This window comes from Mercenaria mercenaria, chromosome 14 (assembly GCF_021730395.1).
Source record: "Mercenaria mercenaria strain notata chromosome 14, MADL_Memer_1, whole genome shotgun sequence".
In the NCBI taxonomy this organism is placed as follows: domain Eukaryota; kingdom Metazoa; phylum Mollusca; class Bivalvia; order Venerida; family Veneridae; genus Mercenaria; species Mercenaria mercenaria.
In genome coordinates, this window is record NC_069374.1 from 65,068,698 (window position 1) to 65,085,584 (window position 16,887).

At 36.6% G+C, this 16,887-nt stretch overlaps 1 protein-coding gene across 4 annotated transcripts in view; it reads left to right on the forward strand.

Annotated features, from left to right (window-relative positions):
• LOC123526993 (uncharacterized) overlaps nt 1-16,887 on the forward strand; it is a 154,216-nt gene that overhangs the window by 31,654 nt on the left and 105,675 nt on the right. For all 4 annotated transcript variants that reach the window (XM_053523722.1, XM_053523720.1, XM_053523723.1 and 1 more), the window contains 2 exons: nt 6,999-7,262; nt 10,777-10,896. In XM_053523722.1, the coding sequence (XP_053379697.1) occupies nt 6,999-7,262; nt 10,777-10,896 (384 nt within the window). The remainder of the gene's footprint in view (nt 1-6,998; nt 7,263-10,776; nt 10,897-16,887) is intronic.

The following is a 16,887-nucleotide window of genomic DNA, read 5'->3' on the forward strand; positions in this document are numbered from 1 at the left end:
TGGACCACTGCATCCGATCTACAACCTCCCACAATAGATATTATCAAGCCAAACATGAATTAATATATATATATTATAGTGATAGCAATATAACTGTTTTTTTCACAAATGTTCCCCACAATGTTATATGAAGTTCTAAGATCAAGGTCAGACTTTGAATTGTTAATGTCAATTTCTGCTTGCCTCACCCCTTTTTACTCGAGTTGCGTGAGAAAGCCAATACATCTTGCTTTCGTAAGTTTTTAAGTTCTACAAAGTTGTCTAGCTGCCTATGCCTGATATAATGTTTTCAATGTTATATAACCTAGACGGTGTTGGTTTAAGTAAAAAACCCAATCAATAACATTTCGAGGTCAAAAGTTTACAGGTAATGTTTTGCTTCTGTCCATAGATCTGCTGTATATGATATGAATTTTGATAAGACTTGGCGCCGTTTTCCATCAGTTGGTATGTCGCACGAAAGCCATGGGCCCATCACTCCAAGATAAATGTGAACATCACTTGAACATCATAGGTTTATCGTGTTTCTCCGTATCACGGGATTCATATTGTTTTTGTTTGTCTGTCTATCCACATTTAGCTTTTCTACATGTCTTCTCAAAAGTCTCCGTCCGGACTTTAATGAATTAATGAAACTTCACGACAGTGATTGGTTAAAGCCTAGTTATGCACTTCATCCACATGTCCTGCTCATAATAATAATAATAATAATAATAATAATAATAATAATAACGACAATGATAATAATGATAATAACGACAATAATAAGAAAGAACAGGAACATTCCACGAAAACCAGGTTTTCAAACTTGCATGAAAACCTGCATCCAATAACACCAGTCAGAAATACAGATAAACATAGATTTGGCATTGCCGTATCATTCCTAACTCAAGTCATTAGTTTGACCTTGACCCTTTGAGAGTAAGGCCAAGACAAGGACTTGAACCCGCCCGCTTAGCTCAATAGGGAGAGCGCAGATTTACGGATCGCGGGGTCTTGAGTTCGATCCCCTGGCGGGCCGTATGTTTTCCGTGACGATTTGATAAAAAACATTGTGTCTGAAATCATTCTTCTTCCACCTCTGATTCACGTGGGGATGTTTGCAGTTACTTGTGGAGAACAGGTTTGTACTGGTACAGAATCCAGGAACACTGGTTAGGTTAACTGCCCGCCGTTACATAACTGAAATACGGTTGAAAAACGGTGTTAAACCCAAAACAAACAAAAAAAATCAAGGACTTGAATCATGACCTGTTCATTCCATAATACACTAGACCAACGCTTTAGCCCTCTGAACCATAATGGAACATTAAAAGCATGCAGATAAGGTTACTTAGCGAAAACATCTTTTTACGTAATAAAAACCTTGGCCCGAATGACTTCAAAATATATTCCCAACCTTTGTCTTTAAAAGCTGCCTAAACACACAAGTTTGTCGCCAATAGGTGTACCCAAACTGAAGATATTGAAAATAAGCATTCTCTATTTCAAATAACAGTGACCTAGACCCGAGTGATCCCAAGATATATCCCCAACCTTTGTCTTTGATAAAAGCTACCTAAGCACACACGTTTGCTGCCAATAAATGTACCCAGACTGAAGATATTGAGCATAAGCCTTTTTCTATTTTGGGTTACAGTGACCAAAATATCATCCGCAGCTAATTCTTCAGACAAGCTTACTGTACACCAAGTTTGTTAACAGTAAGTAAATTCCAACTAAAGTTATATACTGAAACCACTTTTTTGATTATCACAATTAGTCTTTTTTGGTGGCTGCTGCCAGCAGTGTCAAAGAATAACTTTGAGATACCTATATATCTCTTAAGACCATCCTAACATAGACCAGGCTTTCCACTAAAAAACTATTTCCACAACGCAGATAACTAGGTATGCCTTGTTTAATTGTAATTTCGAATACTAAAAGCAAAATAAACTGAAGTTTACCTTTTGAATAAAATATACACATTTATGGTCACGTGAACATAACAAGTTCTCAAGTCTGTTGAAATGGAGTCATGATATTTAGCAAGTGGTTGTTCATACCATAGTACTGTCCTAGAGGTCTCTTAGAAATAATGCAGAAAAGTGGAAACCCACAGGTTGCCAGACATGAGAAAAATGAAAATGTTCCAGGGCCGGTTTGATTGAGCCGCAGTTACGGTACTGCCGTCTTACAATTTCATGAAAAAAATTATGGGATTGTAAACGTGGGCCGCATATGAACCTCTAGCGATAATATCAATAATTGCCTTTCTGATTTTTTCCCCAAAATGACTTATGTTAGATAAATGCCTCTATTTTCTATTTAAAAACATGAATACTAACTGCAAGATAAACCCATAATCTCTAACTTCAATAGTGTTGAATTAATTAAAATTTTTAATATGTAATAATTTAGAAAAAGTATTCATACTCAGATTGCCAATTAACGGACACTTTTTTTAACCAGATGCTCACAAAATAAAGAAACATACCATTCATGATTAAACTTCTTCAGAAAAGTTGGATCTCATCTGTTTATTAATAAGCCTTTTTGAAGTGTTTTTTAATTATGTCTCCCCCACCCCCTCTGGGGGAGACATATTGTTTTTGCCCTGTCCGTCCGTCCGTCCTTCCGTCCGTCCGTCCGTACGTCACATTTCATTTCCGAGCAATAACTGGAGAACCGTTTGACTTAGAACCTTCAAACTTCATAGGGTTGTAGGGCTGCTGAAGTAGACGACTCCTGTTGTTTTTGGGGTCACTCCGTCAAAGGTCAATGTCACAGGGGCCTGAACATTGAAAACCATTTCCGATCAATAACTAGAGAACCACTTGACCCAGAATGTTGAAACTTTATAGGATGATTGATCATGAAGAGTAGATGACCGCTATCAATTTTGGGGTTACTCCGTCAAAGGTCAAGGTCACAGGGGCCTGAACATTGAAAACCATTTCCGATCAATAACAAGAGAACCACTTGACCCAGAATATTGAAACTTCATTGGATGATTGGTCATGAAGAGTAGATGATTCCTAACGATTTTGGGGTCACTCCGTCAAAGGTCAAGGTCACAGGGGCCTGAACATTGAAAACAATTTCTGATCAATAACTAGAGAACCACTTGACCCAGAATGTTGAAACTTCATAAGATGATTGGTCATGAAGAGTAGATGACCCCTATTGATTTTGGGGTCATTCCGTTAAAGGTCAAGGTCACAGGGGCCTGAATATTGAAAACCATTTCCGATCAATAACAAGAGAACCACTTGACCCAGAATGTTGAAACTTAATAGGATGATTGGTCATGCAGAGTAGATGACCTCTAACGATTTTGGGGTCACTCCGTTAAAGGTCAAGGTCACAGGGGCCCGAAAATTGAAAACCATTTCCGGTCAGTAACTTGAGAACCACTTGACCCAGAATGATGAAACTTCATAGGATGATTGGTCGTGCAGAGTAGATGACCCCTAACGATTTTGGGGTCACTCTGTCAAAGGTCAAGGTCACAGGGGCCTGAACATGGAAAACCATTTCCAATCAATAACTTGAGAATCTCTCGACCCAGAATGTTGAAACTTCATAGGGTGATTGTTCATGCAGAGTAAATGGCCCCTATTGTTTTTGGGGTCACTTCGTTAAAGGTCAAGGTCACAGTGGCCTGAACATTGATAACCAGTTCTGATCAATAACTTGAGAACCACTTGACCCAGAATGTTGAAACTTCATAGGATGATTGAACATGCAGAGTAGATTACCCCTATTGATTTTGGGATCAGTGTATTAAAGGTCAAGGTCACAGTGGCCTGTTCATGTAAAATCATTTTTTGGAAATAACTTGAGAACCACTTGACCTAGAATGTTGAAACTTAATAGGATGATTGGACATGCAGAGTAGATGACCCCTATTTATTTTGAGGTCACTTGATCAAAGGTCAAGGTCACAGGAGCCTGAACAGTGACTTGAGAACCACTAGGCCAAGAGTGTTGAAATTTAACGGGATGACTGGACATGCCAAGTAGATAATCCCTATTGCAGCCAACCATCAGTGTCTCTTTGACTTTCGCTCCTGACCCCTATTGACTTCTTGCCTATAGGACTTTGCATTGGGGAAGACATGCGCTTTTTTACAAAAGCATTTTCTAGTTTCAACAGTTTCTGAATTACTTTTTCAGAATATGAAAATTTCAAATTCTTTCAGCTTAACCCAGAGGATTTAACATTCTTACCACTATACCATTTTCATTTATAGAAATATGAATAAGGAAAATGTGTTTAAATATGTTATTTACTTCAGCCTTATTAGTTTTTAGCTCACCTGAGCCAAAGGCTCATTGTGAGCTTTTGTAATCGCTCAATGTCCGTCGTGTTTCGTCAGTCGTGCGTCGTCCCTCCGTCAACATTTTCTCAAAAAAATCTTCTTCTTGAAAACCAGTGGGCAGATTTACACCAAACTTCATAGAAATGATCCTTGGGTGGCCCCCTTTCAAAATTGTTCGAAGAAATGAAATGAATTCTATGCAGAACTCTGGTTGCAATGGCAACCAAAAGGAAAAAACTTTAAAAAACGTCTTGTCCAAAACCGCAAGTCAAAGAGCCTTGATATTTGGCATGTGACATCATCTAATGATCCTCTCTGCAGATTTTTCAAATTTTGACCCTGGGATGAAAAGGAGCCCTGCGCCCCGGGGGTCCCAAGTTTTACATAGATTTTTATAGGTGAAAGCTTTAAAAAAAATCTTCTTGTCTGATACCACTAGACATAGGCCTTTAATATTTGGTAATAATGTAGCATTGCCTTGTGGTCCTCTACCAAGAATGTTCAAATTGTGTCCCTGAGATGAAAAGGGCCCTGCCCTGGGGGTCCTAAGTTTTACATAGACTTATATAGGAAAAAACACTTTAAAACTCTTCTTGCATAAAACCACAAGACATAGGCGTTTGATATTTGATATGTTGCATTGCCTACATGTAGTGGTCCTCTAATTATGCCCCTGAGATGAGAAGAGGCCCCATACAAGGGGTCCCAAGTTTTACATAGACTTATATAGAAAAAAGCTTTAAAAATCTTCTTGCCCGAAACTGTAAGGCATAGGCTTTTGATATTTGCCTAGTGTTTCTCTACCAAAATGGTTCAAATTATGCCCCTGGAGTGAAAAGTGGCCCTGCCCTAGGTGTCCAAAGTTTAACATAGAATTATTAAGGGGAAAAAATTATTGTCTGAAAGTTCAAGGCCTAGGTCGTTGATATTTGGCATGCAGCATTGCCTAGTAGATGTTTAACAAGATTAATCAAATTATGCCCCTGGGGTGAAAAGAGGCCCCACCCTGGGGGTCAATTGTTATATGAGTAATATAGGAAAAATACTTCGAAAAATTATTAGATCATATTTCCTAGACTAGTTAATCATAATTACCTAATGACCCCATATGATTAGGGGTAACATGACTGTGACCTTGACCTACTGACCTACTTTCTTGTTTTTTAAGATACAGCCTTGAAATTTGGATGACATGTACGATCTTAAAACTGACTTTAAGTGACCATGAATGTGACCTACAGACCTACTTTCTTAATATTCTAGCATCAGTTTGACATTTGAAACATGCGACTCATATTACTCAGATGAGTGATTAAAGGTAATCATGACCCTCCTGTTAGAAAAAATTGCCAGGTTGAATATATGTATCAAAATTTTAGCTTTTTGTTTAGTTCGATCGTTTGTCTTTTGTCTGACCGTCTTTCCAGCAATTTAGCGAAGCCTGTTTTCTTATATTGCGGACCTTTGTGTATATCTGACATGGTGATATTTTTCTCATTTCCAGTTGTTTTATTAGCTCACCTGTCACGTAGAGACAGGATGAGCGTTTGTGATCGCTCTTTGTCCCTCGTCGATCGTCCGTCCGACGTCCGTCCCAACAATGCAAACTAAAGTTATAGAACGGAACCTTTTTCTTCTATTTCAACCATGACACTGGCCTTGACCCTAGTGCCGAAATACTTCTCCATAGTCGCTGTGGATGTAAATTTCTTTCATGGGAGAAAGTCCTCCATTTGGCTTACGATAGGTCGATGGCTTTGCTTAGGTATACTCCTGTGTCTGAAATAAGATCCAGAGGGGATCTACTTCACACAACGACATGTCAAATGCAAGTCTCAGTCCCTTGGCTCATATGTTTATGTCACTCTTTCAGGTTTTTCGAGCCCGACCTGCAACCTGTTTATGAATTAAGTGATGTTCAAATAACTTGGCAGACATACACCATATTCAGATTATACGTCATATGTACCATTAAAAAGCTTTGCTCAAAGGTCGTGATCAAATATTTAGGTCAAATTTTCTTGTCTAGTCAGTAACTTCCTTGTACATGAATGGGTTATTCAAAAAGATTGGCTTTTATATTTATTATGATTAGGCATCATGTCACGTAAAGGACGTAAGAGTCCTAGCTTAAATGTCAGTGTCACACTTATAAGTCAATTGATATATCATTGCTCAATAGAACATTCTTGGGTACCTTGACATTACTAAGCAGAGTCATCCATATCCTATGGACCCGTTTCTAGACTATCCGAGCCATATTGATCAAGTTTATATGAAGAGTCAGGATGAACTTGCTTCATGCGGTTGCTGGCTCAAGGGTATCATCATAGTTACTAAAGATAGACAAAATTGTTTTCATTAAATGGCTTTTGTTCAGATTGACATAATGATATCATACTTTATGTAAAGCAAGTTTATGAGGGGACATAATTTGGGATTGTTAACAACGATCCCCGGACCAAGGCCTCCATAGATTACTATTAATTATGAAACCTTGTCAGTTTATCCTCTTATAGACTTTTGTCAGGTGATCGATACAGAGCCGTCTGTACCTCTTTTTGTTTTATCTGGACATTGAATCGATATAAAGGCATATGTCTTTGATGAGGTCCAGACCTTGTGGAAATCATATACATGTGCTTTCATTTGAGATGTAAACTGCATAATATTGATCTGTGAATAATTTTAAAGGTATTCTGCCGAAAGAAATTCTCAATATGGGCGAAGATTCAATAAATTTGTACAAGAAAGCGCTACAGGATGGCAAGGTTTCTGTTTACAATATCCGCGTAATGGTAGTTGGTCATTATGGTGTTGGGAAAACAACGTTGACGAAACGTCTCTTTGGGGAGCAAGTTGATATTACAGAACGAGCCATTACAGAGGGTATAGACGTTCATGTTAATAGATGTAAGATCTCAGTCAAAGATGGGACGTGGATTTCGCAAAAACCTGGTAAGTGATGTGTATTTGATTCACATGTATCCATAACTGACTAATTTTCAAGATAAAACATCAGGATGAATATTGATTCGCACCTGGCAGGCCGACCGGAGCGTCAGTTCATTTATCGACCATTTTGTGAAGGATGTTTGTTTCTATATATACGCATATCATACATCGGAATAATATGTTGTTAAAACATGTCAAACTTTCAACTGAACTATACAACACCCTCTTATATTTGTCCCCCGTCTTTTTCGAAGAAAAAAGGAGGACATAGAAATGGGTTCCGTTCTTCCGTCCGTCCGTCCGCCCGTTCGTCCGCCCTTACGTCCGTCACACTTCGTGTCAAGTTTAATACTCAGCCCTCCATGAAGGGATTTTTTAATTTTTTTGACTGAAATGCTCCCCAGACGACATGTTATGCCCGAAGCCCATACCCCTAGATCCAAATGTAAAGAGGATCTGTTTGTGTCTGGTCATTTATTTAGCCACTCATCAAGGAATTTTTAAATTTGAGCTAAGAAAGTATTTGATGTAAATTAACGAAACTTTGCATGAGTCTTTATCATTAAATGACATTGCACACTTGGCATTCTTCTTGAGAATCCGAGCGCCTATTACAGAGTTATGGCCATTGAAATAACCAATAGTGAATTTTTTGTTTGTGATACTCATAGCGCAAAAAGTATATGGCCTAGAATAATGAATTCTTTATATAAAATGTTTGTTGAGGCTATACCCACTCCAGACTGCATACATTTGAAATATTGCTCCTTAGTTGTGAAAAATGTACCAGTGGGGGCACACCCTGTGTCCTACAGACACATTCTAGTTTAAATATCATGGCGTAGATATTCAGCATAACAAGTCAATGTGTCTTGTGCAAAGGGTAAGGTCACAGGTACCTTGGTTTAAGTTTTTTGTCGGTACATGGAATTGATCCCTTTTTCTTTTATAAAAGACAATAAAAAGCTATTAACAATTGTAGACTTCCAGAATGCAAACCAAGTCATAAATTATAACTTAATGGTATATATAGATAAATGCATATAAGTTTGATTGCCTTACATTAGGTTGATATGTAGTGCATCTCTTTATTGACCAACACTAGTATTAACTTTCCCTTATGTGTAAGTAAAAAACCAAGTTTCATTAGCATCATATAAATGGCATGCATGTTGCCCCACTTACTAAGAAGATGTTGCATTGGCACGCAATATGTTATGTGAAAAATTTTCCTTGACAGTAGTAACTCTCTTACAAATTCTAGTTGATTAAGTTACGCACAGATCTATGTTATTCTACCAATTGTGTCTAGATTGTTTGAAAACTTGTTGCCAAGCTACAATTAGAAGAAAACATCAAACGACATCCCCTCCTTTTACCACTTCTCAAATTATGAAATAATTTCACGGAACTGTTTCTTTGAGACATCAACAAAATTATTTTTTTGTTTGGCAAAAATCATGTCCGCAAGAGCTAGAAATAGAATCTCTTAGAGTGATGCATTCTGATATTCTGATAAAATCCTTTTTTCATTTTGAAAGATTTCTAAGGGAGCCCCTACAAGATACAAATTTGTTTGATTCGTCAGAAAACAAAAGTATCAGTACAAGAAATGAAAAATCTTTAAATATTATTGTCTAAAACTGCCAGTACGATTTAGAAAAAAATCACAGACTGTTCCATTTTTGACTTCTGTATCATAAACCATTCAAGTTTGTCAAAATACATTATAGTGGAAGCATATAAAATCCTCCTGTCAGAAACCACATGTCCGGTTTCAAACTAATTTCATAAATATTTTTCATGCTTTACCAAGCAAGCTGTGAAATTTAGCGATCTAAATTCATGGCCCTATTGTTGTTAATTTTGTGTTTGTTTGTGTGCCTGCTAGGCCGCTATGTTCATGTGTGCATTTGCGCACATCGGAATGCTAAGTGGGTGGGCTGCGTTATTTGAGTGCGGCTGTTACAGGTCAGTCGTAGACGGCGAAAATCCGAAAAAATATTACAGGTTAAACGTCAACGTGATAACGTCAATTCCGTAAAATTCAACATTGTTTACTACATCCGGTTTAAAAATAGCAACTTTTGAACAGTCAAGAAAACAATAAACAGTACCAGCGTCATGATGTCTATTAGAGACATTGAATTAAGGAGTGTCATTAAATTTTGTGTCGGAATAGGAAAGATACCAGCTGAAACGATCGAAAGGATGAAAACGTGCGAGAATTAGAAGGCGTTTGGCCCGGCAGTCGTCTACAAATGGCACAAAATAGTCAAGAACGGCAGGAAATCTATTTAAGACGATAAGAGAGAAGGTAGGCATTCGATAGTGTTTCCAAGTGTTCGAGAAAAAGTGGTGGGTATCATCCGGGAAGACATACAAAGATGAAACGGCCAGATTTGGATCTGGATCGAGTAATCTTGCACCAGGATAATGCTCCTGTACATAGGGCCATAGGGCCAACTCTACACAGTAAGAGATTACTTTACTACGATTTGAGCTCTTGGAACATTCTCCCTATAGCCCTGCCTTAGCGCCCATGGATTTCAGAAAGTTTCTCTCCGCGGACAACGCTTCCAAGACGTTGCTGATTTGACATTGGCAACCCGTCGAAAAGTTTCACAATCTGACACAGACTGGTGCCGGGAGACATTTACCAAGTGGATTGCGAGACATTGGAAATGTGTAGCCTTGCGCGGTGACTGCGCAGTGAACTTGCGCCGTTCATTGGACCTGGATGACGTGTGATGTTATTTGACCTCGTTTACGTTTTTGAAATATGCCGAGTGACGCAGAGTGATTGTTTTGAGATCGATATAACTATCAAACTTTTAATGGATTCATATAATATTTATAAGGAAGTATCGAAATTCGTTAAACATAATTGTGGTATATTTTTCAATTCTTTATTAGCAATAGAACACAAGTCACGGTATATTCTTACGAACTTCGCGATCACCCCTCGTAGCTTTTGTTCATGCGGCATAAACCGTATGCAGGACGTAGTTTACGATTTGTTTTAAAATCTATTATTACATAAATCCACTTACAGTTCTACTCTTTAGACAACGATTGTTCCACAGACATGTACAATTCCGTTTTCGCACTTTTGTTCCTTGTACTGGCATAAAGACTTTGACCATAGTTTCCCACATTTTCACTTACATATTGTTGCTGTTGTAAGGAAAGATAACAGAATTTGTCATCCGTCACTTAACGGTAGTTCCCAATATCTTTTCGTTGTAGTCATAGTAAAGATACCAGGATTTGTCATCCAGAACTTAGCTAGAAAACATGAATCTATATTTAGAATATAGTTCTGTCATATTATAGAATAAAGATTTCAAGAAAAGTCTAAATTGTCATTTCAAATATATTTATAGATATCTTTTATCAACAGTGTTCTCTTTTTGTCTGTAAGTAAATGAAAAATCGATCATACTGGATTATATCATTGCTTAAGATACTTGAAATGATATGTTGTAATCATCAAATTAACCTGTTCTTTAACCAGATGAAAATCGCAAGAAGATTTTGCCTCTGCTGGCAAAGTTATTTAAAAAGGATGATCAAGAAGTGACTCAACCTTCAAAGGAGATGACCGCTACGCCAGATATTGAGGACCCATTACACGGTAATGATGTCGTTTGTATATTTTAGCTCATCTGAGCATTTTGCTAAAATTACTTAGACGAGTTTTTTTGTGATCTCCCTTGTGTTCGTCGTCAATTGTGTCATCGTTTTAACTTGAACCACTACTTGATAGACTTACACCAAACTTTACCTGTAGCATCCTGGCAAGGTTTTCTCTCATTTTTATTTCAAATCATTTTGTTTGATTGATTTTAAGGACCGCTGGAGTTGAAAATAGAACAACACTCTCTTTACATGAACCACATGATGGAGCATCACCAAACATTGCCTATAGCATCACAGAAAGGTCCTTTCTCAGCATTGTTCAAATTGTTCCGCTTGACTGACTTCAGGGGCTGCATTAAGCAAGATTAGAAAAACCTGGAAATGACTCCTCTTGAACCATTTGAAGAATCACCATCGATCCTTATTTGTAGCATCTTAGTAAGGTCTTCTCTCAATATTATTCAAATGGTTCCGTTTGGCCGATTTGGGGAGGGGGGGGGGGGGGCGTTTGAGGTAAAATAAAATAAAATTAGATAAATTCTCATGAAAGGCTTGCTGGATCATCACCAAACTTGCTCTGTAACATCCTAGTAAGGTCCTGTCTAAGCTATGTTCAAATAGTTTCACTTGTCTGATTTTAGAGACCGCCATGGCAAAAAATAGAAAATCGGGTTTAATAACTTCGCAAGAACCATTTGAAGGATCATCTTCAAACTTGGTCTGTAGCATCACAGTAAGGTCTTCTCAATTTTATTACATTTGAAAATAGTTTACATTACATTATAATCATAAATTCATATATGCTTTGATAGAAAAAGATAATTATAAATTATCTAAGATAAAAATAGCCTCCACACATTGATGAGTTTTTCATACGATTCTACTTTTATTTGTTTTCATTTTCCCAATTCAAAAGTCTTGATTTTACTTCAGATATAAGGCTGTGTACATGTATTACTCTATAACCTTTTAGTCAGTTAACCTTGCATTGTACTGAAAATTGATTTAGGAGGTAGTTCCAGTTCTGATAGCAATGAAACAATTCACATAATCTGTCTTGCACTTCCCCTAAAAATGCATGTAGGTTTCATGGTTAAAGTGAAGGTTCTGTACTAAATCAATGATAAATGACCATTTTCTGTAACATTGTAAATAATAAAGTTTATTACAGACAACCTCCCCTAATTACCTGTAGATGGTTAAGGTCATCACTTTATTTGTTCAAAGTGAGGCTGATAGATCTTTTTGCCATAATTTGAATATGAAATAATAGTTATGCATTAGTGTAAAGATAAATTCTGCAATGTCCAAGATTAGGACTTGGACTAGGTTCTCATACATTTTTGAATAAGATAAAAAGAAAGATTATTATGTGAAAAGTTGATTTATAAATTTGGATGTAAAGAGAACTTTAATATCAAAACAAAACATTATGTTACCTGTAATAGCTTAAATCCCCTCTCAAATTCCAGCTTGTTTTGGTCTGCCTATTGTTTTCTCGTTAAGGGCAAATCCATTATTTTTACTTGGAGACCAAAGACCTCGTTTTATGGAATTGCACCCTGTTTATCATTGAAGTATAATGAAGATCGCCCTATTGTTTCGAATGTGATAATCGCTCAAAACTTCTTGACTTTGCTTTCTCGCATATATCTAGATCTTAACCGTGTTGTCTGAAGATCTCATAACAATTTTCGAATGTCTGTCAGTACTCTAGAGCTGCATCTGAAAAAAAGAGACATGACGCAGCGAAATTGATCAATGAGTCAGTCGGACAATTGAGTTGGTAGGACTACGATCTAAGCTAATTTCACTTTCTGTTGATTAGTTTCAACACTTTTTGATTCAAGTTAAAGTTTATAAAATAGATGATTACCGTTTTTAATCTTGCCATAGAATGATACGCAACTTGAGTGCTAACTATTTACACTCCGTATTAGCTGATTATATTTTCAAACAGTGTAACAAAGCGACTTACGTAGATTTTTTTTTGTATTTTCCTGTATTTCATTTGATTAAAAAGCTTATATACCAGTGTTAACTGACATATTTGGTGACAAAATGTTATTAACAACTTGAAATATGCACAGACAATTGCGACACAGCGATATTGTACGATTTGTATATTTTACAACTAATATATGTGATATGCGGGCTCTATAACGTCTATAAAAGTCCAGTTTATTTCGTTAAGATCGTTGATTTCTCGCTTTGGGCAAGCCCCTTATTTTAACTAAAGAACATACGCCGCTTTATCACTGATGCTTCCATATACACCGCCGTATGCACACATCTGCGGATATATCTTTATTGTATTTTTGTACTTGTAACATATGCACATGTTGAGTTCCGCTCATCCTGGGGATAGAGGCGTGGACGTTAGCTTGCATTTCCACTACCGCCCATGAACAGGCTCAATCAGACCAAGCCTGCATCATTTTCAGTTTTGTCGTGTTGACCGACCTGTGGAGTTTCCACTTTTTATTTTGTATTAAAGGTGCATTAGGCATTAAATTTTATGTTAAAAACAGGTGAAAATATATGTTATGCCTAATCACTTGGTAAGAAAAGTGCTACTTTTAATACTTCATATGAACTGTTACTGTTAGACTAAAAAGGGAGGTAATCAAAACAATAAAATCGATAAAACTTTCTACTGTTTTCATCAGTATTCAAACCTTTTACAAATATTAGAGAAAACAACTATGGGAAATAGGATTTTAGAGTTGTTGCCCTGTGTCTGTCGTTGTGCCTCGTTGGTCGTCCATCGTCCACATTTTGACTGTCAACACTCTAGGGATCACAACTGCAGCCGAATCCTTAAACTTGTAGTCAGAATATTTGTCTATTAGTAAGCGAAATCGTTGACGAGCTCGAAACTTGGCCATCGGGGATCTGAAACTAGGTCACAAGATCGATACAGAAAAAAAAACTTGTTACACACTATATGTTTCCTATCTAATCTTTATGAATCTTGATGAGAATGTTTGCTGAATTGAAATTTTTATTAGATTTGAATAACATTGTGAACAATCTAGATGACACATTTACTATTTGATCGTAAGAAACGTGATCAGAATGTGATCTTTTTGATCAATATGAAAGTAAGTCAGAGTATTTGTTGATAGCTTAGGTTTAAAAGACTAGGTCACAGGTTCAACCAAAGAAAGCCTTTATTACACTGTAGGCGGCCATTTTTCTACGTGATCTGTATGGAATTTAACCAAAATATGAATTTATATTAAATCTAGGTAAACTTTGAAACTGGGTGATCTGGGATAAAAAACTATGTCACTAGGCCAAACAATTGAAAAACATTCTTTACACTCGATATGCTACTGTTTTTACCTAATCTTTATGGAATTTGTTCAGAATGTTTGTCTCTGTTAAATTTGGGTAAGATTCGAAACTGAATCGAATGGTCTCTAGGCAAAATAAAAGAAATACATTGCATGTACTATATGCCATATTTCCTAACTAATAGATCGGAAACCTGGTCAGAATGCTTGTTTTTGATAAATCTAGATGAAGTTTAAAACTGTGTCGTCTGGGGTAAAAAAGTAGGTATAGATCAAATCATAGAAACACCTTTTTAACACTCATATTTTCTACCCGATCTATATGAAACGAGGTCAAAAAGTTCGTCTTTATGTGATCTATTCAAATTTTGAGCCTGGATCGTCTAAGTTTAAAATCAAGGCCACTAGGTTAAATAAAAAAAAGAAAAAAGAAAATGTGTTGACACCATATAGGCCTTATTTTCGACCATATCTCTTTAAAATTTCTTATTATGACAGCTAGGTCAAACTTAAACTGGGCAAACTGTGATAACAAAAAACAATCTTAACATTCTAAATGACTGATATTCCTTATCTTGGTGAAACTTTTTCACGTTATTTTGTTTTTACGAACAGAGGTCAAAGACAAGGTCATCTATCCAATGATTAAGAGACATTGTTTACATACCAGGCGCCATATATTAGTCCTGACATCGAGGAATCTTTTCAGAATGTCTGTCTTGTAAAGTCTATCTCAAATAACAAACTCTGTCGTCTAGTTTCAAAAACTAGGTCACTTTGTTTAATCACAGTACAACTTGGTTAACACTTTCTACTGATTCAAAGTAAGCGTGGTCTTGGTGAAATATTGGATACTAGGTCTCTGTCACCTGGGGAATCGAATTCTTAATGGGAGGATGTGCCCTCCCGTGATGAAATAATGCCAAGAGAGGCATCTGGTGTCTTCCTCCATTATGAAAAGCGTGAAAGTCGCCATATGCCCTATAACTGTGTCGGTGTGACGTTAAACCCCAAAAAATAAACTCAGTCATCTGGAGTAAGAACTAGGTCAAGTGTGCAATACAGTGTCTTCAATGCTCTGTTTCTATCTATAATTCATCACAAAGTCTCTTCTGTCAATTTCAGATGAGGTTGGCTATCCCTGTTTCAATATTTTAAAAATTACTAAAATGAAATTATCTGATTATATATTATACCAGATTTATATAGTACCCCTTTTTAATGATTAAAACGTTCCAAGACGGTTTACATACAGGGGAGCCACACAGGGTGCCATCCATCCTCTACTAGTGCAGACACAGAGCGAACTGACCGGGGGGACAAAGCGGGTGAAAGTTTCCTTAGCAGAAACAGTCTATTAATTATTGACCTGTCCGATTAAGTTAGCCTAGCTCTTTGCGAATAAACAGTATTGGTTTTTAACTGTCCCGTGTATAGCACAGATACACGCAAAGCCGTCTTCCCTGGGAAGAACCAGTACTGGCCTCTAGGTTAGCAGGGAGACACTCAAGAGTATCTCAGAAATTTCCAGTGCATGAAACCCGAAATCAAAGAGTGGAAAACCATAAGTCGCCAAACTCGAGGCTCAGTTTGATTCAAAGGGATAAAGGGTATAAGATTAGGACTGTAAAATACACATATGGTGTAAGTGCATGAAATGAAATATGGCGGAAGTTTTTGAGACCCTTTTAAATTTCAGAATTATAAGTCGAGATAATAGGCCTGTAGGGAATGCAAGTTCATGCCATCAAATTTTACTGATAAATTTGTGGCACGTTTTGACTTGTGTTTCATACAGGCTATTTGCATAAGAAAAAATAATTAGTTAAAAATTAAGACAAGGAAACAAACAAACACGGTAGATTTGCAGACTTCAGTAAATAAACAAATTACCAGTTATATAATAAATATATTTATCATATGTTTGACGTCGCGGGAGTGTAATAAAGCCATTAAATAAAATTCCAATATGCTTGTCTCTGTTAAAACACGCTTACGCTAGAATGACGTCACGTTAACGTGCGGTGACGTCAAAAGTTTTGTTGCGACCAAGAAAGAGCGCTACTATATTTTATCTACTGTTTAAGGGCATATGAGAATCGAAATAATTTATAGCATAACCGTGTTTTAACACTATTTATACACTCGGGCGGTTATACGTCGTACAAATAATTTCTCGGTAGAGCCTCGCATTTTATTATTTCATTAAACTCGTTTAATAAATTCAATATGAAAAGACACTCATGTAATATCCTCTATATTCACATAATAGACATGATTAGTGTAAAACGTTTTTAGTGACAGAGATGATACAAAATCATGTAAATCAGTAAATATAAAATAAAAGTCGTTACGGTGACTACACAACACCTTCATAGTAAACTTTATGAAGAAGATATGAAACATAACTTACGCTTAGAATGTAGAAAAAATAACCAGAAAAGGAAGAAATATTAAAATAGCGAATAAAATGCAAAGTGTAAGTTTGCTCGCGACATTTTATAATGTCATAAAAGTAAAAGACTGAAGCCAGTTGATTTATGATTAACTCCTTCATTTTGTTCATTTACATAAGCTGAATGATCTAATATTAATGTTCAACAATTTGTATATATGTCAATTTTGGATAAAACTAAGTTATCAAATAGCCCGCCCGCTTAGCTCAATAGGGAGAGCGCAAATCTACG